Raw genomic sequence first — 22,442 nt, forward strand, 5'->3', positions numbered from 1 at the left:
TTAAACAATCTTTTCTTTGTCACAATGTCTTGCAGCGATAAATGGATACATGTATGGAAATCTGCCTGGACTAGATATGTGCTTAGGAGACAATGTTTCATGGCATGTTCTTAGTGTGGGATCAAGTCAAGACTTACATGGGATATATTTTTCAGGAAATACCTTCACTTCCTTAGGATCAAGGGATGACACCATAGTTGTGAATCCCCATATCTCCCAGACACTTCTTATGACCCCTGATTCCACAGGTAAGTTGTGGATCTTCTCCATCAGCCTGAAATATGCCCAAACTATGAAAAAGCAATGTCTTCATATGCACTGAATATTGTTTGTACAGGAAAAAAGGAAGTTATCCAAAAAATGTTTAAGAATACTTTTGCCCTCCTCCATTTAATTTATAGGAGTGTTAGTATATCATTTTCCGTACACAAAAATCCTCTCAGCCCTTTCCATTTTTCTCTTCCCAGGTATCAGGCTCTAAATCAACTCATACTTTTCAAAAGCAACAAAGATGCTCTGAAGCATTTTAATTTGCTTTCATTCTATTATCTGCTGCATTTCTTACTCTTCTGTCCATTTGTTTCCCAGGTCTTCCTCCTTCATCAACCTTTCCCTTATTTTTTACCCGTCTCTTTTTCGCCTTCCTCTCTTATCACTCTCCTTGCTAGTTTTGCTCCCTTGGGAAATATTTTTACTTCAATGAGGTTGACTACTTCTGGCAGTTTTTTAAAGGCACCTTGTATCAGAAAATTGTTAAGGGAATCAGAGGAGCCTTCCCTCTCCTCTGAATATAATACCCTCATTTATAAAACAGGGATTGTAATAATTCACAATCCATAAAAAGCAATAAACACAATCATATGAGATAGATGCAGTGTAGTGAAGGGCATGGTATATGTTAGACTTAAAATTTTAGTATTTTCTTTCATCCCACCTTAACAAAAAATAAAATAAACAAGCAAACAAAACCCTTTTTGGTCAAAAAGTACTGACACCGGTTGAATACTGGCTATACAATAAACAAGTGAAAGTGAAAGTCGCTCAGTCGTGTCTGACTCTTTGCGACCCCATGGACTATACTATACAGTCCATGGAATTCTCTAGGCCAGAAAACTGGAGTGGGTAGCCTTTCCCTTCTCCAGGGGATCTTCCCAACCCAGGGATCAAACCCAGGTCTCCTGCATTGCAGGCGGATTTTTTACCAGCTGAGCCACAAGGGAAGCCCAAGAATACTGGAGTGGGTAGCCTATCCCTTCTCCAGTGGATCTTCCCGACCCAGGAATCGAACCGGGGTCTCCTGCATTGCAGGTGGATTCTTTACCAACTGAGCTATGCGGGAAGCACTGCAATAAACGTATTACTCTATAAATACCATGGATTTGTATCTTAACTCTTTGTGATATCACAAATTCATCTGACTATATATTTACATTTCAAAATTTTTTATTCTACTTTCCAAACAAACAGTGCTGGTGATTATGAGTAATCAGAAGATTACTCAGCCATTTTTTAAAAAAAGAAATATTGCCATTTGCAGCAACCATGATGGACTTTTTTATACTAAGTGAAGTAAGTCAGACAAAGAAAGACAAATATCGTGTGATATCACTTATATGTGGAGTCAAAAAAAATGATACAAGTGAATTTCTTTACAAAATAGAAGTAGACTCATAGACATAGACAACAAACTCATGTTTATCAAAGAGGAAAGGGGGATAAATACACAGTACTATGTATCAAATAGATAAACAACAAGACCTGCTTACAGCACAGGGAACTATATGCAATATCTTGTAATAACCTATAATGGAAAAGATTCTGAAAGATACATATACATATTACTGAATCACTTTATTGTATGGCAGAAACATTGCAAATCAACTACACTTTAAAAAATAATATTTTAAAAAGATTATCCAAAAAGAAGTAATCACAAGAAAAAAAGAAAGGTCTTTCTTCACTACTTTCTCTTCTCTGCTGTACTCATTCACCTAGTGGCAAGTTATCACCCATTCCCCTCCTACTTCTTCCTCTCCTTTCCTCTGTAGATGTTTCCCTGGTCTTAAAAAAAAAAAAAAAGTAGTCTGCTTTTTTTCCTCTTTCCTAAACAGTATCCACCACAGTAAACACACAGCAATGTGATGATAAGTAACAATAACCACAGAAATATGTACAGAGTTGAAAGAGAATGCTAATGTTGATTAAGGTGATATCAATATTAATAGAAACAAAGTCAGAACACGAAGGGCATAAAATTACCAAAATAAAAGACAACTGGAATTTAGGTGGAATTTTCTGGTCTGATCCATGCTGGAATTTGTTGTTGTTGTTGAGGTGATTTGTTTTCATTGTGGTCACTGTTTTGGGTTCTTATTAATAACATATTATTCTGATTTCCTGCAACTTCCTTTCACTACCTCCACACTACCTCTCTGCTCCAACCATCATCATCCCTTGTGGGTTATTGTAATAGCCTCCTAATAAGTCTCCTTCCTTCTTCCCTTGTCCACTCTGGTCTATTCTCAGCACAACTGCCAGAATGTTCTATGTCACTCATAGACTCAGTTAAAGCTACAGATCTTTCAGTGGCCCACAAGGGCCTATGTGACTTTGTCCTCCATTCCCCACCAATCCTGTCTCCTAGTACCCTCAGCCTTGCTCACTCTAATCCAGACCCCCAGGCTTCTTAGATGGCCTTCAAACGCACCAAACAGACCCTCAGGCAGGGAATTTTGCTATTTCCTCTTGCTGGATTGCCCTTCCTCTGGATCCACCATCTACCTCTTGTGAATCTTTGCCCAAATGTCACTCACCCATCAAGACCTACCCTGATCATCCTATAAAATATTGTTCATTACCCTCTCCCTCCACACATTCATCCAGAATTCTCAATACTCCTTACACTGTCCTACATTTTCCTTAATCCATAGCACTTATCACCTTCCAACCCACATCAACTTTACTTACTAGGTTGGTTGTCTGTCTCTACAACACCCTGCAATATAAACCTCAAGGGCAAGAATGTTTACCTATTTTATTCATTAATGATTCCCAAGTGCCCAGAAATATGCCTGGCATAAAGAAGATACTCAATAAATACTTGTCAAATTAGTGAAAGAATGAATGAACCATCTTATAGTATTTCTCTGGGGGATGTATATCTTATAGATGACTTAGAGAAAAGAAATCTGAATGCAATGCCTTAAGTATGCTTTTCTTATTCCCCTCTAGGCATTTTTGATGTGGTTTGTATGACCTCAGAGCACTATATTGGAGGCATGAAACATAAATACCAAGTGAGGAAGTGTTCAGAGCCAAACCCAGATCAAACACAGTACCAGGAGGCGAAGGTTATTTATATCGCAGCTGAGGAAATTGTGTGGGATTATTCTCCTAGCAGGGAGTGGGAGAGAGAACTGCATCGTCTCCAAGGACATAAGTATGGCAGTGACTTCCATCTCTAATTGGGCAGGGTTTATTCTGTAGTCCTCCACCCTTTCCTTTCAGTCTTGTGTGTGTGTGTTTGTGTGTGTGTGTATGTGTGTGTGTTTGTGGTGTGTGCATTTTTTTGTGCGTGGTATGTGTATGGCATGTGTAGTTTAGGACACATTTAATTACAAATAACTTCAAAATGTGTGTGTGATGTCTTTAGTTATAAATACTTCTAATCTTTCCAAATAGTAACATAATTCTTCTTTGCTGTTTCTTCTTGTCTCTCTTTTCATTTCTTGTCTTCTCTCTTCCTTATGTATTTTACTACCCAATCTCACCACTTTAGGTATAATAAGTGTAATTTCAGCTACATTTAACATTTGGAATCAGTCAGAATTTTTTTGTCTTCATTTGTTTCCGGCTATTGCTATTCTTCTTTGAACCTCAAATTGAAGACACTAATTTTTATTTTTGTATAAAATTTGATATCTTTCTCTGATTTTTCTTTCTTACTATTTATTCATTTGATCAAAACTGAATTTCATCCTAAAAACATGTTTTAAGGTACAGGATGAATATCCAACAATCTTACCAAAATAAATATTTTTTTTAAAAAATGAAATTAATTTCTAAGGTAAAATAGACTCTCAGTCAGTCAGTCAGTTTAGTCGCTCAGTCGTGTCCAACTCTTTGCGACCCCATGAATCACAGCACGCCAGGCCTCCCTGTCCATCACCAACTCCCGGAGTTTACCCAAACTCATGTCCATTGAGTCAGTGATGCCATCCAGCCATCTCATTCTCTGTCGTCCCCTTCTCCTCCTGCCCCCAATCCCTCCCAGTATCAGGGTCTTTTCCAATGAGTCAACTCTTTGCGTGAGGTGGCCAAAGTACTAGAGTTTCAGCTTTAGCATCAGTCCTTCCAATGAACACCCAGGACTGATCTCCTTTAGGATGGACTGGTTGGATATCCTTGCAGTCCAAGGGACTCTCAAGAGTCTTCTCCAACACCACAGTTCAAAAACATCAATTCTTCGGCGCTCAGCTTTCTTCACAGTCCAACTCTCACATCCATACATGACCACAGGAAAAACCATAGCCTTGACTAGATGGACCTTTGTTGGCAAGGTAATGTCTCTGCTCGTCCATGGGGTCACACACAGTCGGACACGTCTGAAGTGATTTAGCAGCAACAGGTTGGTCATAACTTTCCTTCCAAGGAGTAAGCGTCTTTTAATTTCATGGCTGCAATCACCATCTGCAGTGATTTTGGAGCCCAGAAAAATAAAGTCTGACACTGTTTCCACTGTTTCCCCATCTATTTCCCATGAAGTGATGGGACCGGATGCCATGATCTTAGCTTTCTGAATGTTGAGCTTTAAGCCAACCTTTTCACTCTCCTCTTTCACTTGCATCAAGAGGCTTTTTAGTTCCTCTTCACTTTCCACCATAAGAGTGGTGTCATCTGCATATCTGAGGCTATTGATATTTCTCCCGGCAATCTTGATTCCAGCTTGTGCTTCTTCCAGCCCAGAGTTTCTCATGATGTACTCTGCATATAAGTTAAATAAGCAGGGTGACAATATACAGCCTTGACAGACTCCTTTTCCTATTTGGGACCAGTCTGTTGTTCCATGTCCAGTTCTAACTGTTGCTCCCTGATCTGCATATAGGTTTCTCAAGAGACAAGTCAGGTGGTCTGGTATTTCCATCTCTTTCAGAATTTTCCACAGTTTATTGTGATCCACACAGTCAAAGGCTTTGGCATAGTCAATAGAGCAGAAATAGATGTTTTTCTGGAACTCTTGCTTTTTCGATGATCCAGTGGATGTTGGCAATTTGATCTCTGGTTCCTCTGACTTTTCTAAAACCAGCTTGAACATCTGGAAGTTCACGGTTCACGTAATAGACTCTAGATATTAATAAATTTCATTATTCCAATAAGTTCTTCCATACGAGAATTTGTCTAATTTAATGGTTAAATTAATTAACTGTGATTTTTTTGTTTTTATTTTCTCAAAGCGAAACAAACATGTACTTGGATAGAGTTGAGACATATCTTGGGTCCAAATACAAGAAGGTTGTATACCGCCAATATGATGACATCACATTCACAAATCAAACAGTACGAAATGAAGATGAAATACATCTGGATATACTAGGTATTAATACACTAGAAGATTGGTTTGGGGTTTGTCATCTTGTCCTCAACCACTGGAAATTGTTGCCTACATAAGGATATTGTCAACTTCTACCTCAACGGAGAAAAGTGCCTATAATTCTAACTTTAATTTGTTTGCTGGTAGACACTTTTATTGGGAAAAGAAAAGTGATTCAAATATTTTTAAATGGACAACAAAGATATCATAGACAATGAATACAGTTAGTTTCAGATTATATGGCTTCTTGCACACAGAATCCCAAGATTCTGGGAGGGACCTTAGAAATAACATTTAAAGATAATTTCTTTGAAGTTAAAACAAATCCCAGAAACCCTCATATAGTTAGGAGGGGGCCTTCTTTGTTTAAATTTAAGTGTTTAAACAGTTAATTGCTCAAGATTTAATTTCCTCTTCTGTCTAGGAGTGAGAAAAATATAGCCCATACCTCCACCTTTGACAGATCAGCTAAAAAACTAGTAAGTGCCTCCTAGGCACCCACATGTAACATTTCTATAAGTCACACAGCATTTCCATAAGTCACACAATGTATTCACTTGTTATGTCAAATGGCATGTCCATACATTGCATAGTGTTTCCAGAGGTCACAAGGCATATCCATACGCCCAGATCTTATTTCTGTCGTGATATCTGTGTGTCTATTGGAGGCCATGTTCTGGCATGGCACCCTGAGAAGATGGATGTGCATGCTGACAAGGAGGAATTTTAACTTTTCTTGGCTCCGCGTCAGCCTCTTGGGCTTTGCAACCCCTGGAGGGAGGTCTGTGGTATTCAGTTTCCAGTGCTTTTGAATGGACCCTTCAAAAAAAGTAACAGTATTACATTTGTTTTCTCTAGGATTCTGGCCAAATGCACTAAGATAAATAACACAATATGACCCTCTAGATTCCTTTATTTACACACACACACACACACACACACACACACACAAAAACCCCACTTTTTAGAAAAGGAAAAGCAAGCATAGTGTTTGAGATGGTAGAATTGCCATGGGCGGCAAAGAGGTGCTTTACTTCATTAGTATCTAGTATCTACCAGGTCTCTTCGGGGTTCTGATATTAATAGTTATAGCACGTGTTTCAGGAGAGTTCTGTCTGCTTTATTGTTGTTTAGTCACTAACTGGTGTCAGACTCTTTGCAACCCCATGGACTGTGGCCCCCCAGGCTCCTCTGTCCATGGGATTTCCCAGGCAAGAATACTGTAGTGGGTTTCCATTTCCCCCTCCAGGGGATCATCCCAACCCAGGGATCAAACCTGCATCTCCTTCATTGGCAGGTGGATTCTTTACCACTGAGCCATCAGGGAAGCCTTAGTTCATCTCAAAACCATCTCTGTTTCAGAATTTTTAGAGCCACAAATTCTATCTGCCTTCAAATAGAAGTTTTATAATAAATTATATACCTCCAGCTCTTAGCATGGGATAAAAAAGAGAGTAAAACGAAGGGTCAATTTGTGAGAGATAATAGCCCTGGGTCAATGAAAACACCTTGCAGTTTCTCCCAATCTTCCACTAGGGTAAAGGGGGGGTGGGGTGCAGAATAAAAAGTTTTAAATGGTGAGGTTGGTCAAGAAAGAAAATGTTCTATTTCTAAATTGTGTGTTTTCATAGGCATTAACTAATGCTCATCGAAGTAAGTTTTCTAGAACTGGAGCTTATAAAAATTCTAGATGATTTAAATTTTCCAGGCAAAAGCCATGTGTCATAAAACAGCAATGGTCCATTTGTTAAATGTGTTTGTGTTTCATTTGGCTTCATGTTAAGGAATATAATAAGTCATTGTGTATATCTTAAGGGGGCAGATGACTCATAATTTAAAGTAAATAACAACTATCCATCCATTTTTCTTTTTGTATTTCCTAGGTCCTATAATATTTCTCAGCCCTGGTGAGAAAATCTATGTTGTCTTTAAAAATAAAGCCTCAAGACCATATTCTATTCATGCTCATGGAGTGAAAACAGACAACCCCACTGTTGCTGCAACACAGCCAGGTACCTGCTTTGGGAGAAAGAAAAGTCCCAAAGCTTTTATGCAGGACTGTGAGGATAACGTCTGCTCTTTTTTCCCTCTTTTTTTGTTTGTTTCTTTCTTTTGTGAAATACCTACTATATTTCATGCCTATGTCTTTATTGAAGTATAGTAACTGATTTACAATATTATACTAGTTTTGGGTGTACAACATAGTGATTCAAAATTTTTATAAATTATACTCTATTTATTATAAAATACTGGCTTTATTCCCTATGCTGTACAATATATCCTTATAGCTTATTTATTTTATACATAGTGGTTTGTACCTCTTAATCCCCTGCTTCTATCTCGCGTTTCCTCACTTTTCTCTCCCCAGTGGTAACCACTAGTTTGTCCTCTATATCTATGACTGTTTCTTTTCTGTTATATTCACTAGTGCTTTGTTTTTAGATTCTACATATAAGTGACAGTATAGTATTTGTCTTTCTCTAGTTGACATTCCATTAAACATAATACCCTCCAGGTCCATCTGTGTAGTTGCAAATGGCAAAATTTCATTCTTTGTAATGGCTGAGAGAAGTGAAGTCGCTCAGTCGTGTCCGACTCTTTGTGACCCCATGGACTGTAGCCTACCAGGCCCCTCCCTCGATTCTCCAGGCAAGAGTACTGGAGTGGGTTGCCATTTTCCTTCTCCAGGGGATATTCCCAACCCAGGGATCGAACCTGGGTCTCCCGCATTCTAGGCAGATGCTTTAACCTCTGAGCCACCAGGGACTCAATGGCTGAGTAGTGATATATATATATTCATCTCCTTCATCTATTCATCTGTTGAAGGACACTTAGGTTGCTTCCATATCTTGGCTATTATAAATAATGCTGCTATGAACATTGGGGTCCATGCATCTTTTCAAATTAGTGTTTTCATTTTCTTTGGATGTATATCCATAAGTGGAATTGCTGGATCATATAGTAGTTCTGTTTTTAGTTTTTTGAGGAACCCTCATATTGTTTTCCATAATGGGTTGTTCCGACTTACAAACAAAATCCAAGTTAGTAGAAGAAAAGAAAACATTAAGATCAGAGCAGAGATAAATGAAATAGAGATTTTAAGAGTAATATAAAAGATCAATGAAACTAAGAGTTAGCTCTTCAAAAAGATAAAACTGATAAACATTTAGTCAGATTCATCAAGAAAAAAGAGAGAGAGTACAAGTAAATAAAATAAAAAATGAAAGAGAACTTACAACTGACACCACAGCAATACAAATTATCATAAGAGATTACTACAAACAATTATATGCTAATAAAATGGACATCCTAGAATAAATAGATAAATTCCTAGAAATATGCAATCTTCAGAGATTGCATCAGGAAGAAAAATTGAAAACATGAAATGAAACTGAATCTGTTGAAAAAACAACAACAAAGTCCAGCACCAGATGGCTTCATGGGTGAATTCTACCTAACTTTTAGGAAAGAGTTAACACCTATCCTTCTCAAACTCTTTCAAAAAATTGCAGATGAAAGAATGCCTCCAAACTTATTCTATGAGGCCAGCATCACCCTGATACCAAGACCAAACAAAGATACCGCAAAAAAAGAAAATTATAGGCCAATATCACTGATAAACATAGATACAAAAATCCTCAACAAAATACTAGCAAACTAAATCCAATGATACAATAAAAGGATCATATACCATGATCAAGTAGGATTTATCCCAGGGATGCATGCTAAGTCACTTCAGTTGTGTCCGACTCTTTGCGACCCCATGGACCCCATGGACCGTAGCCTGCCAGCCTCTTCCATCCATGGGATTCTGCAGGCAAGAATGCTGGAGTGGGTTGCCATTTCCATCTCCAAAGGATCTTCCTGACCCAGGGATCAAACCTGCATCTCTTATGTCTCCTAGATTGGCAGATGGGTTCTTTACCACTAGCGTCACCTGGGATAGTTCAATATCCACAAGTCAATCAATGTGATACATCACATCAACAAATCATCAACAAATTGAAGATTAAAAGGATATGATCATCTCAATAGATGCAGAAAAAGCTTTTGAAAAATTAAACAACTATTTATGATAAAAAGTCTCAACAAATTGAGTACAGAGGGAACATACCTCAACATAATAAAGGCCATATATGACAAGCCCACAGCTAACATCATACTCAACAGTGAAAAGCTGAAAGTGTTTCCTCTATGATCAGAAGCAAGACAAGGATGCCCACTCTCACCAGCTTTATTCAACGTAGTATTCAAAGTCCTAGTCACAGCAATCAAACTAGAAAAAGAAATAAAAGGAATCCAAAACTGGAAAAGAAGAAGTGAAACTCTTACTGTTTGCAGATGACATGATACTGTACATTGAAAATCCTAAAGCCACCACCAAAAAACTCCTTGGGCTCATCAACAAATCTGATAAAATTGAAGGATACAAAATTAATGTACAGAAATTTATTGCATTTATATACACTAACAACAAGATATCAGAAAGAGAAATTAATGAATAAATTAAGAAATTAATCCCATTCACAATCACATCAAAAAGAATAAACTACCTAGAAACAAACCAACCAAAAGAGGTAAAAGACTTGTACTCAGAAAGTACAGAAAGCTCTTGTACGCCGAGAAAAAAATTTGAAGACAACACAAACAGATGGAAAGATATTCCATTCCTGGAATGAAAACAAACTATCCCACCAAAAATAAACAAACACGGCCAAGTAACTGCTTTGGGGAAAAGAAAAGCCCCAAAGCTTTTATGCAAGACTGTGGGGCTAATGTTCTTTCTTAAATAGGAGTATAGTTCCAGGTGAGAGACAGTGGACTAGGAAGGAGAAGGGGCGACAGAGGATGCGATGGTTGGATGGCAACACTGACTCACTGGACATGAGTTTGAGCAAATTCTGGGAGATGGTGAAGCACAGGAAGCCTGGAGTGCTGCAGTCCATGGGCTCACAGAGTTGAGTCTGACTTAGCAATTGAACAACAGCAAGAAGGGCCTGAAGAACAAGTTTGAGAGAGAAGTTCCTTTTGCAAATGAAGTTTGCTTCCAGGATAGGGCACCATGTGTATACAATTTGTGTGCAGCTCTCCCACCTCTTTACCTGTCCAGTTGTCAGGTATTTATGCTGTGTTCAATGTCTCCAACTCAAGTGCTAAAGTAGGAGTTGAGTACAAGGTGCAGTGTGTGAAGAAGGAGGCAAGGGAAAGAGTTGAGCAGCTAAGAAAAAGGGAGAAACCTCATGTGCTAATCATCGTGACATGACCCTGTACAGCATGCCACTCAGCATTCTAAACTTAAAGGAAATGAATGCTTTTTAATATAAATGCCCAGGAGGGAGACCCTAAAATGAAGATTTGTGTGCAGACAGTGGTCTTGGGATAAACAATTTGGGGGGAATAAAAAAAGAAAGAAGCAAAATTGGACAGGGAAAAAAGGTTTAACAGAGATGCAACCTCAACAGAAGTCACAGCCACAACTCTGAGAAATTTCAAAGATTGGGTAGCCTGAAGCAACGTAGCAGCAGCAGCAGCAGCTCTCCTGAGTTGGGGTAAGAGAACTGGCACCTTTGTATCCCTGCTGAGTCATTGGATGCAGGCATGGGGGACATGGCTGTTGATACCTGGTGGAGTATTTTTCAAGGGGGATATAAAAGGGGCATCCAGAATGTCCTCTTGTAGAAAGAAATGGCAACCCACTCCAGTATTCTTGCCTAGAGAATCCTATGGGCGGAGTAGCCTGGTGGGCTGCTGTCCATAGGGTCGCACAGGGTCGGACACGACTGAATTGACTTAGCATGCATGCATGCATTGGAGAAGGAAATGGCAACTCACTCCAGTATTCTTGCCTGGAGAACCCAGGGACAGGGGAGCCTGGTGGGCCACCGTCTATGGGGTTGCACAGAGTCGGACACGACTGAAGCAACTTAGCAGCAGCAGCAGAATGTCCTCTAAAGGTGCCCGTCACAATAAGTAGTTCTGGAAATTAAGGGTATCAAAGAAAGAGTCAAATTCAGAAGAAAAAAAAAAAATTTGTGGGGCAGAAAGACTAAAGATAGACTTTGATGATAGGTAGAACATTCCCTTTTGATTTTAAAAGTAGACAGTCCTACCATGGGACCAAGATGAATCTCCTGCCAAGGGAGTTTGCAAGTCAGCACTTTGTTCTGATTTGCCAGGAAAGGATCACATTACATGCATTTCACTAACACTTCTGAGTACCTGCTGTGTCCCTGGACCTGTGCAGTGTGCTGGAAGGAGAGGGCTAATACTAAGATGATTGTTCAAGATTTGGAACTGGGGAGGCTGAGGATGGGGTTGGTTAGTGGAGAAGGAAGACTATGTCACAGGTGCTTGGGAACACCTCTGGAAGGGAGAGATGTAGAATGATACAGCAAGGGGTGAGGGTGGGGACCAAAAGAACTTTCCTGCAAGAGTCAAGAAGATTCAAATTAATGCAAACAGCCTTGGGGGTAGGGAGGGGAAGGAGGTGCATGTGATCTTCAGATTGGAAGGTTCGGAGCTGTGATTCAAAACAATTCTGTCACATTTCACAGACTGAGTTATCTTCACTACAATAAGTATTTGTTGAACAAGTGAATTAGATTTAACAATTGATATTTTTCAATGGCAGAATCACTATAAAGGTTTTTTTTTAGTTTACTTATTTATTTTTGGTTGTGCTGGGCTTTCTCTAGTTTCAGTGAACAGGGGCTACTCTCTAGTTGCGGTGCACGGGCTTCTCATTGCGACGGTTTCTCTTCTTGCTCTAGAGCACTGGCTCAGTATTTGTGGCAGTTGGACTTTGTTGTCCCTTGGCACATGGGATCTTCCTAGACCAGGGACTGAACCCATGTTCCCTGCATTGACAGGCAAATTCTTTACTGCTGAGTCCTCAGAGAAGCCCCCATTATAAAGTTTTGATCCTGTAATGCTGAGAATCTAACAACCAACACGGACAGTGACATCAACCTTGCCCTGTGGGTCAGATGATGTAACACCAAGGGCTTCCTTTGCACCATCTTGTCTAATCCCTAAATTCCCATTTTATGTGCATGAGGAAAAGCAAAGTGAAGTAAAAGTGTTAGGCCCTCAGTCATGTTCAACTCTCTGTGACCCCATATGGACTGTAGCCTGTCAAGCTCCTCTGTCCCTGGGATCATCCAGGCAAGAACACCGGAGTTGGTTGCATGCCCTCCTCCAGGGGATCTTCCTGACTGAGCATGAAGAAACAGAAGTCTAAACCATGTAAACACATTGACTAAGATCACAAAGCAAGAAGCTGTGGAGCCAGGAGTGAAAATGAGGACTATGCTGTTGAATATCTGTATAGCTTTAGGGTTTGTTCATTTTCTGGTTTTCCATAAAGAAATGCGACTTAAAAGATTCAGTTTAAACACATTGCATTTACCTATTTCAGGAGAGATCCAAACATACGTTTGGCAGGTTCCTGAAAGATCCGGTCCTACCTCAAATGACTTTGAGTGCATACCTTGGTTTTACTATTCGACTGTGGACATAGTTAAGGTAAGCTTCAAATTCCAGTTTTTATACTTAGAAATTATGACGAAAGCAAGGTTTTATTTTTCTTTAAAATTTCAGTTTTATGTAAACTTTCTAAATACTGCTTAGTTTTTAATTCTATACAAGTTTGCATTTTTCAAGAGCAAAAAATTATTACATTATGATTACTTAGATTTAGAATATTTTCCAACATGTTACTGTGGATTGAAGTACATATATATATATGGAATATATATATATGGGATAAACACATATATATGTATAATTATATGATAATACCCTCTTCTTTGTTTCATTGGATAAGATTTAGTTTCCAGAAAATTAAGGATGAAGTTTTAAAATTCTGTAATTAGTTACAAATTAATGGACACACAGTATTTATCTTTTAAAAACTCTCAACTTAAGGTCCAGTTCATTTGTATTAAAAAAAAAAAAAAGAGCTCATTTTCTGGCCTTTTAGTTATTTTTGGCCTGCTTTCCACCAAAACCAAGAGCAGACACAGACATTCAACCCCAAAAGAAAATAAATACAAATGAACCAGGGATCCCAACTGAAAGTGGCTACAAGAACAAATGTATTATTGGTGGGGGAGGATCCATGACCTTTAGACAAGTCTGTCAACCAACTCCAATGCAAGGGAATTCTAATTAAAACCGAAGTTCTGTTTTTTAATTAAAATTTCAAAGATAAAGCTAAATCCACTCGGGAATGTATCTAAAATCCCTTTCAAGAGTTTGTTGTTCACTTTGGACCTCAACTCTAATGAGTGAGATGATCATTGTTTTTTCCAATCAAGAATTTAGCAAGTTATTTGTGGAAATTCTGATTTGAAAAAAAAGAAAAAAGGAAGAGAATTTAGCAAGTCAAATATTGTTCCTTATGCTCAGAGTTAGAACCCTAATCATTCAAAACTCAGGATCTAACCTCACTCAAACGAAAACTTGTTCCCACTCTTTTCCTTGTCTGGGGGAGTTTTTTAGCTGTGGACACAGTTCATTATCTTGCTTTGTCTCTCCAGGATCTTAATAGTGGACTGGTAGGTCCTTTGATTGTATGTCGAAAAGATACCAAAGAAAACATAGTTCACCGTGTTCTCTTCTTCCTGACTTTTGATGAGAATGAATCCTGGTACATTGAAGAAAACATCAATACCTATGCTCCAGATCCAAACCAAGTAGACAGGAATGATATTACTTTTAAACGAAGCAACAGCATGCATGGTAATGTCCACTCACTAACTCACTGACTGGGGCCTACAGGTGGTTCTCCCCAAAGGGAACAGATAAAGGTTTGCATCCGTCACTCTCAGCACAGTCTAAAGAACACAATCCATAGAGCTGGGGTGCAGATCACATAGACCAGGGGCCAGCGAACTTTTTCCATCAGGGGCTGGATAGTAAAGAGTTTAGACTTGTAGACCATAGCGTTTCTGCCTTGAACTCTTCTACTCAACCCTTGTGACACCAAAACACTCACATGTAAGTGAGTATTTACACGCAAATGTAAGTGGCTTCAAGTCAGTAAAACTGCACTGGAAATAGTATTTCACACAATTTTCACATCAGGAAATATTTTTTTTTTATTTTGTTCAACTGTTTAGAAGTTTAAAAACCAGTCTTTGCTCATGAGTAGTAGAGAAAAGGACAGTGAGCGAGCTGGAGTTGGCACTCAGGCTGCAGACCACGGTCCTAGCAGCGTGGTGAATTCTAATGTCCCTGGAGCCCTGAGAACAATGCAAAACTGAGGATATCAGCTAACATTCCTTGAAGGGCTAACTACATGCTCTAAAGCACTGTCTGAGGCCTTGAGGAGATACAAAAGCCATAAGGTGGATCATCTCTCAAGTTGTTCAGCGTGTTTCCACAGTAAAAGGCTGACTCAAAGGGATGCTGTGACAGGATTGTAAATAGCACTGTGTTTTAAATTCTTATTTGGGACGTCAAGAAAGGTTTCATGAAGGTGAGGAGAACTTTGAGTATTTAAAGATGCCTAGGAGCCTCTCTAGTGGAAAACGAAGGGAATGACCTTCCAGGTGGATGGAAGAAGGTAAGCTAGGTCACAGAGCGCCTGGAAAGAAAAAGCCATCAGTGTGGGGAATGAATACCCTGTTAAGAATTTAAACTTGATCTAAACCAGGGTTTCTCCAGCTTGACACTATTGACGTTTTTGGTTGGATAACGCCTCGTGGGGGAGCTGTTCGGTGCATTGTAGGATGTTTAGCAGGAGCCATACTCCCAACCCCCTAGATGCCAGTAGCCCTTCTCCTCAAATTGTGAGAACTAAAAAAATGTCTCCAGACACTGCCTCCCTTGGAGGAGAAGATCCTGTTGAGAACCACTATGCTAAAGGTTTCAAGAGCACTGAGCTAGAGAACAATAGAAATAGATGTATGTTTTCCGAACAATTCTGGCACTTGTGCTCCAAGTGTGGTCCATGAACCAGTAGTGGCAGCCCTTCAGAGTTTGTTAGAAATGCAGTATTTCAGCCTTCACACGCCCAGTGGATCACAATCTGCATTTTAACAAGATTCCCAGCCATGCACACACTGAAGTTTGAGAAGCACTGATCTAAAGCAGTGTGTCAGTGTCTCCTAGTTTTTTCCTATTACTCCCCTCCATCAGCTAAAAGCATTAGAGCCCAACCTCCACAGATAAATGGTTATTAATTACATATGATATGTGTGTGCCCGTGTGCTCAGTCGTGTCTGAGTCTTTGCAACCCCATGGACTGTAGCCCACCGGGCTCTTCTCTCCATGGGATCTCCCAGGCAAGAATACTTAAGTGGGTTACCATTTCCTCTTTCAGGGGCTCTTCTTGACCCAGAGATGGAACCCATGTCTCTTGTGTTTTCTGCACTGGCAGGAGGATTCTTTTACCACTGAGCCACCTGAGAAGCCCAAAGAAAGGGCTTCCTGAATTAATTATATATTTGTGTCACTGTGATAATATATTCCATGTATTTCCAAAGACAGACACAAAATAGAAAAGGAAAAAAAGGATATATAGTTTTTTATCTTAATATTTTCTTCCTATTACCCATTGGAAGCCATATCTGGTGAGGATTAAAGCGGGGGCAAGACAAGACCTCAGGCAAATGGCCATTCCTGGAGAAGGAAACGGCAACCCACTCCAGTATTCTTGCCTGGAGAATCCCATGGACAGAGGAGCCTAGCGGGCTACAGTCCATGGGGTCGCAAAGAGTCAGACAAGACAACTTAGTGACTGAACAACAAATGGCCATTCCAGTCATACTCATGACAGGTCATGAAGGAAATGGGATCACACTGCTAATGTTCTGAGCCTATTGAGATAATTTCAAGTATGCTTTAAATTTATAGACCTATTTAAGTATCCACCAACTTAAGTATCCTTAGTTGTGAATTATTCTAGAACAACCCACTTATGTTAAAGTCAGTGCCTCATTTCCTCAGGCAAGGAAAAACTCTCCAGCATCAGACACACCCATGAAAGGGTGGTTTGGTCATGTTTAACAGTGTCCTTAGGCTAGCTTGAAAACCCTTATGGCCTCTGAAAACATCATGGTGCTTTCTATAAGGTGTTTTTTAAAAAACATTATTTCAAATCCTGGTCGAATATAACAAACTGTGTCCCCCTCTCCACCCACAGCAATTAATGGAAGAATGTTTGCAAATAACCAAGGCCTGGTATTTCACGTGGGGAGTGAAGTGAATTGGTATCTGATTGGCATAGGGGATGAGTCTGGCCTGCACACAGTTCACTTTCACGGCCACAGCTTTGTCTTCACGGTAAGAGGCCTGGGCAGCTCCTCTTAATTACTTAAGTACCTTGTTATTGGGGCAGCATAGAAAGATAACAGAATGAGAAAGGAAATGACCACGCCAGAACGCAAGTTCATTACATACAATCTGCAGTATGTCTGATGCAATAGTTATACATTTAGCTCTTTATATCCCACAGACATTTGATGAATGCTTCTGAATACATGAATTGCACTTCTTACTTTATTCTAATATTTCTCAATAAGTAAATAAAACATCTATAATCATCTTAATTTTACCCCTCTTTCCCAACTTATCTTTTTAATTTTCAAACTCTCAGTCACATAAAATAAAAATACCTTGAACACTCCTATATATTTTTGCTGCATTTGCTTTCTCTCTGGTTTTTTTTTTCTCTGAATCCAACTGAAAGTAAATTGCAAACATCATGACTATTCACTCCTAAATACTAAAGCAGGTGTATCCTAAGAATGAAGACAATCCTGCCTCAACCACAATAATATTATCATACCCTTTAAATTAACATTCATTGAATAATATAGTCTAACATACAGTCCATTCAAATATCACTAGTTGGCCCCAAAATGCTAGTTGTAATGGTTTTTCTTTTAATCACAGATCTAACCATTTATACTTAGCATTTGGTTGTCATTGTCATGGTGGTTTTAGTCACTAAGTCGTGTCTGAGTCTTGCGACCCCATGGACTATAGCCCACCAGGTTCCTCTGTCCATGGGATTTCCCAGGCAAGAATACTGGAGTGGGGTGCCATTTTCTTTTCCAGGGGATCTTCACAATGCAGGAATCAAACCCAGGTTTCCTGCATTGCAGGCAAATTCTTTACCAACTAAATATCTTTCCTAAAATCAGGATACCATATGACGTTTATTTCCCTGATCTTTCATGATCTTTCATTTTTGAAGAGTCCAGGCCAGTTTTGTAGAATGTGCCATATTCTGTATTGTTCTGATCATTTCCTTGTGATTGAATCCATGTCAAACCCCTTGGCAAGAACACTACCTAGGTGATGCTGTGTATTTCTCGTATATAACATCAAGAGATACACAGTGTCATCAGGTCCTAATACTGTGAAGGTTAAAGTTTGATAACTTTCTGAAGGTGATGGGTACCATTCTCCCCACTTTGAAAGTATCATTTTCCTATTGTAACTAATAAGAAATCTGTGAGGTGATTTTTATGTGGTTTATTACAACAGTTTTTCATCTTATAGTTTAAAAAGTATCCATTGATGATCCTTGCCTGACTCAGTTTTTCTAATGGGGATTCCAAATGGTGACTTTCCAATTCTACCATTCTTTTAACATTTGCTATAAAATTAAAATATGAACTAGGTGTGAAGTGGCTTTGCAGTACCTTTATTTTATTATTATTGTATTGCCATCTTTTTCTACTTTATGATTTCTTGGTTTCCTTATAGCTTCTGTCTGGTTTGCTTCCCATCCCTCCACCTGTCACACTTCTTTGCAGTTGTTTTTCCTGACCATTCTTGCTGGCTATTTCTCTAGTTTATTATAAGTATTTTCAATTTTATCCTTCCTCTGTCTCCAAGTTAGTATCATTTATTTACTTAGAGAGCTTTCTCTTTATTTCCTCATCCTAATCTTATATAAATGTTAATGTGCAATGCAGGATCGATTATATTTTTTGCATTCGACACCTCAAACTTCCAATCTAACCGCTTGGCATGATACAGTCTATCTTTTATACATTTATAGAAGTTTCACATAAAGCTTTCCTGAATTCTAGATGCATTCTGTTCATAGTTTCTGTAATGCTTTGGGTCTATCATAAAAATAAATGATTATGTACAACTTAATTTAGACAAAGCTTTATTTGTGTGTTGCTTTATTTCCTTTAATAAAATTATTCCCTGTAAATTTTTTTTGCTTAAAAAACTAATTTTATTATAGGGAATTTTATATAATAAAGTACACAGAATAATATAATGAATCTCTTTATCCATTGCCCAGGTCCAGCAGTCTTGACATTTCCATGCTCCCATCTACACTCCTCATATTTGTTAAGGAAAAACCTAGATAACAGGGTTGTTGTTAAGTTCTTAGATGTTTATATTAGACTTTAAAAATTAGAATGCTGCTGCTGCTGCTAAGCCACCTCAGTCGTGTCCGACTCTGTGTGACCCCATAGACAGCAGCCCACCAGGCTTCCCCGTCCCTGGGACTCTCCAGGCAAGAACACTGGAGTGGGTTGCCATTTCCTTCTCCAATGCAGGAAAGTGAAAAGTGAAAGTGAAGTTGCTCAGTCGTGTCCGACTCTTAGCGGCCCCATGGACTGCAGCCCACCAGGCTCCTCCGTCCTTGGGATTTTCCAGGCAAGAGTACTGGAGTGGGTCACCACTGCCTTCTCCAAAAAATTAGAATAAAAGAGATTAAAACCCAGATATAGTTTCTTACAGTGTACTTATTGTTCAGTTCAGCAATGCCTGTGATATTCCTATAACCATGCCAAGTGCTATGTGGAGATGAAATCAGAGTTATCTTTCAGGAGCTACATTTACATAAATGATCACAGTATAAGGTGTCAAATTAAGTGGAATTTATGGCAACACTTCTATAGTGGTGATTATAGCTAACCTTTGAGTTTTTATGTACTAGATGATATGCTTAGTGTTTTGCATGGATTTTTCATTGAACCCACACAACTTTCCCGTGAAAGACGTACTATTTTATCACCATTTTACAGGGAAGTGAAGGATGGACAAGATAAAGAACTTTCCTACAAGCAAGAAGTGTTAAACTTAGGATTTGAACCCCTGGCTCTCACTCCAGAGCCCCTCACTCAACCTCTTCACAAAACTGTCTTCCTTTAGAATGATCCAGTTTGTACCATGCAGACTAGTACCACCAGTTATCAGCTCTAGCCGCCCATTCTAAATTCATCACAGATGGATACAAGGTCTTTCCCTTCTCTTGAGGCTGAATTTATCTTTATTTAAAAAAATTTTTTATTGGAGGATAATTGCTTTATAATGTGTTGGTTTCTCCCATACAACAACACGAATCAGTCATGATTATATACAGAGTGAGAAAAGTCAGAAAGAAAAAAACAAATATATATTAACACACATAAATATGGAATCTAGAAAAATGGTACTGAGGCTGAATTTAATTACTCCAGCAATGATCCAGCTGCTGGAATCTACTCTCTGGGACATCTAGGGACAGCAGAGCAGCCCTCTGGGGTTACTAACTGGATCTTGGGACAAACCAGCCAGTCACCTCCTATTCCCTAAGGCTATGATTTCCTTCGTATACATTTCCAGGTATATATGGTACATTTCCCAGTACCTTGTGCATGCCTTGAAGTGAAAATGTGTTCAGTTGTGTTCAACTCTTTGTGACCCCATGGACTGTAGCCTACCAGGCTCCTGTCCATGGGATTTTCCAGGCAACAGTACTAGAGTGGATTGCCATTTCCTTCTCCAGGGGATCTTCCTGACCCAGGGATTGAACCCAGGTCTCTTGCATTGTAGACAGACGCTTTACCGCCTGACATTGTCAATTCATTTAAATTGTTTCATATTGTTTCTTAAATTTTCTGACATCTTAGAAATGTATCTAATGTCATCCTTATTATTGTCACCTTTGATGCAAAATTAATTTCCCTAAATAGCAATGACTTAAGGCCCTACTCTGCCTCTAGTGGGAGATAGCTCAGCCTTCCTCCTCTCTACCGTCCAGTTTCTCCAGAGAGTCTTAAGAGCCTAAATTTCTTCTAGTCATTTACAACTCTCACTTCCTGCATCTGCTCAGCTTCCTGCCTTCTCCCCTAACTCCTGTGGCTGGTATTTTCTCATCTCTCTGAGCAGCTCCAAATTGGAATACACCCCCATTACTTAAAATTTACCTGTGCAAGTATAAAATCAAGGACATTGTGGGTCATAGAGTTCAAGTGAAATTTTGGGGGTAAGTTAGAGGGGTTTTATTATTGTTATTACACAGTGAAAGTGTTATTGTTGTTACCAGTTGACATTAAATGTCGCTGTTTTTAATTATCCTTCCACCATGAACCTCTGGCTCTCTTGCTTTTTACTGTCACTCTCAACACTTCTTTCTCTGCATTCTTCCTCTCCTGACTCTCTTCTCTCTTCTCCTCAAATTATTCTGGACCCCATCATGAGCTGCACTCTCCAACACATCCCCCACCCTCCAAACACCTCCCATCTATCAATATGATGCAGAGAAATTCAATCCCTCTTACTCTTTTTCTAATCCATCCAAGCCAGGCCTTGCACTTCATTTATCAAAATCAAAGTAGCCTACAGACAAGATAGTCTGCTAAACCTCAGGTTTTCTGTTTAGGGGAGAAATTGGCCATTAAGCCCTCAGCCTTCCGGCTCAACCCCAGAGAGCAGAGATGTGGCTCCTCTCTTTCCTGAAACTGTGAGTTTTCCTGATTAGTTACATCTTGAGAAATGATCATATTCATGTCACCAACATCCCTAGTTACAGTTAGAACATGTGGGATTTGTGAAACTGATGTTCTCTGAAATCTGTAGCACTCTGTATGAGACTCCGACAAGGTATCTAAAACCTGTACTGACACAAGTACCCTTTTAGAGCGAGATGTTTTTCCTGTGGCCTTTCGCTTAAAAGCCCTGGGACTTCCTTCGCCAAACTCTCAATTGTATTCAGAGGAGAGGTTCAGTGGCACCTAATGCTTTCTAATCATCATCTGATAAAGTATATACAAGAGAGGAGTTATAGCAAACGGTAAGTTGGGTAACCAGGAACAAGTGAAGGGCAGGGAAACCTGGTGTCCTTGGGGCTGCGGTCCTTGGGGCTGCAGAGTCGGACATGCTTTAGAGGCTGAACGACAACAAAAGGTGTAAATGACAGATAGCTCTTAAAAGCTATTTAATTGTGTTTTGCCTTTTTTTGTTGAGGACATGGGAGCGTTTCGCTCTGATGTGTATGACCTTCCTCCTGGGAGCTATCAAACTGTAAAAATGTATCCAAAAGATGTTGGAATATGGTTATTTCATTGCCATGTCAACGTTCACATCGGGGCAGGAATGGAAAGCGTTTACACTGTAATCGAGTGAAAAGGTATGCCAAATTCATTAGAAGTGCTGATATTTAAATAAGTTCATATAAAAGTGTTTATATAAGGATATCTGATCTACTGAATATTTACATTTACAATAATCAAAGATTGCTGTTTTGATGTGACCAAGATAATCTAGCTTATTTTCTTTATAAATTTAGGTAAATTGTGTCTAATCTGATAAAAGATATTTTAGAGTTAAATGTAATTTCTAGATTCCTATAATAGCTGCATCCGGATTTGAACAGATAGTTCATGAAGATGAAATACAAGTGACTACTGAACCTATAAAGATATATAAACTTGCTTATAATCAAATCATGTAAAATTGTATTTAGACAACAATAAGATACTTTTGAATAAGAAAGCAATCTATTTGGCAAGGTTTTTTTTCACTGGTAGTATCAATAACAGTGTGGTGAGAGGGTAATTGCACATACTTTGGTGGAAGTATATACTGTTTTCACAGTTCTGGAAAGAAA

General features: G+C 39.1%; 1 protein-coding gene and 1 non-coding gene across 2 annotated transcripts in view; one reads left to right on the forward strand and one right to left on the reverse strand.

Moving 5' to 3' along the window:
* LOC129644511 (ceruloplasmin-like) overlaps positions 1-21,958 on the forward strand; it is a 40,418-nt gene extending 18,460 nt beyond the window's left edge. Inside the window, exons 12-19 of the mRNA XM_055570113.1 lie at positions 36-248; positions 3,232-3,439; positions 5,454-5,593; positions 7,474-7,602; positions 13,008-13,114; positions 14,131-14,332; positions 16,740-16,879; positions 21,800-21,958. Of these exons, the coding sequence (XP_055426088.1) occupies positions 36-248; positions 3,232-3,439; positions 5,454-5,593; positions 7,474-7,602; positions 13,008-13,114; positions 14,131-14,332; positions 16,740-16,879; positions 21,800-21,958 (1,298 nt within the window). The remainder of the gene's footprint in view (positions 1-35; positions 249-3,231; positions 3,440-5,453; positions 5,594-7,473; positions 7,603-13,007; positions 13,115-14,130; positions 14,333-16,739; positions 16,880-21,799) is intronic.
* On the reverse strand, positions 8,285-8,356 carry TRNAS-AGA (transfer RNA serine (anticodon AGA)). The gene has a single exon. It is a non-coding gene; the product is annotated as a tRNA-Ser (tRNA).
* Positions 21,959-22,442: the final 484 nt, after the last annotated feature.

The sequence above is a fragment of the Bubalus kerabau genome, chromosome 2 (assembly GCF_029407905.1).
Source record: "Bubalus kerabau isolate K-KA32 ecotype Philippines breed swamp buffalo chromosome 2, PCC_UOA_SB_1v2, whole genome shotgun sequence".
Classification (NCBI taxonomy): Eukaryota; Metazoa; Chordata; class Mammalia; order Artiodactyla; family Bovidae; genus Bubalus; species Bubalus kerabau.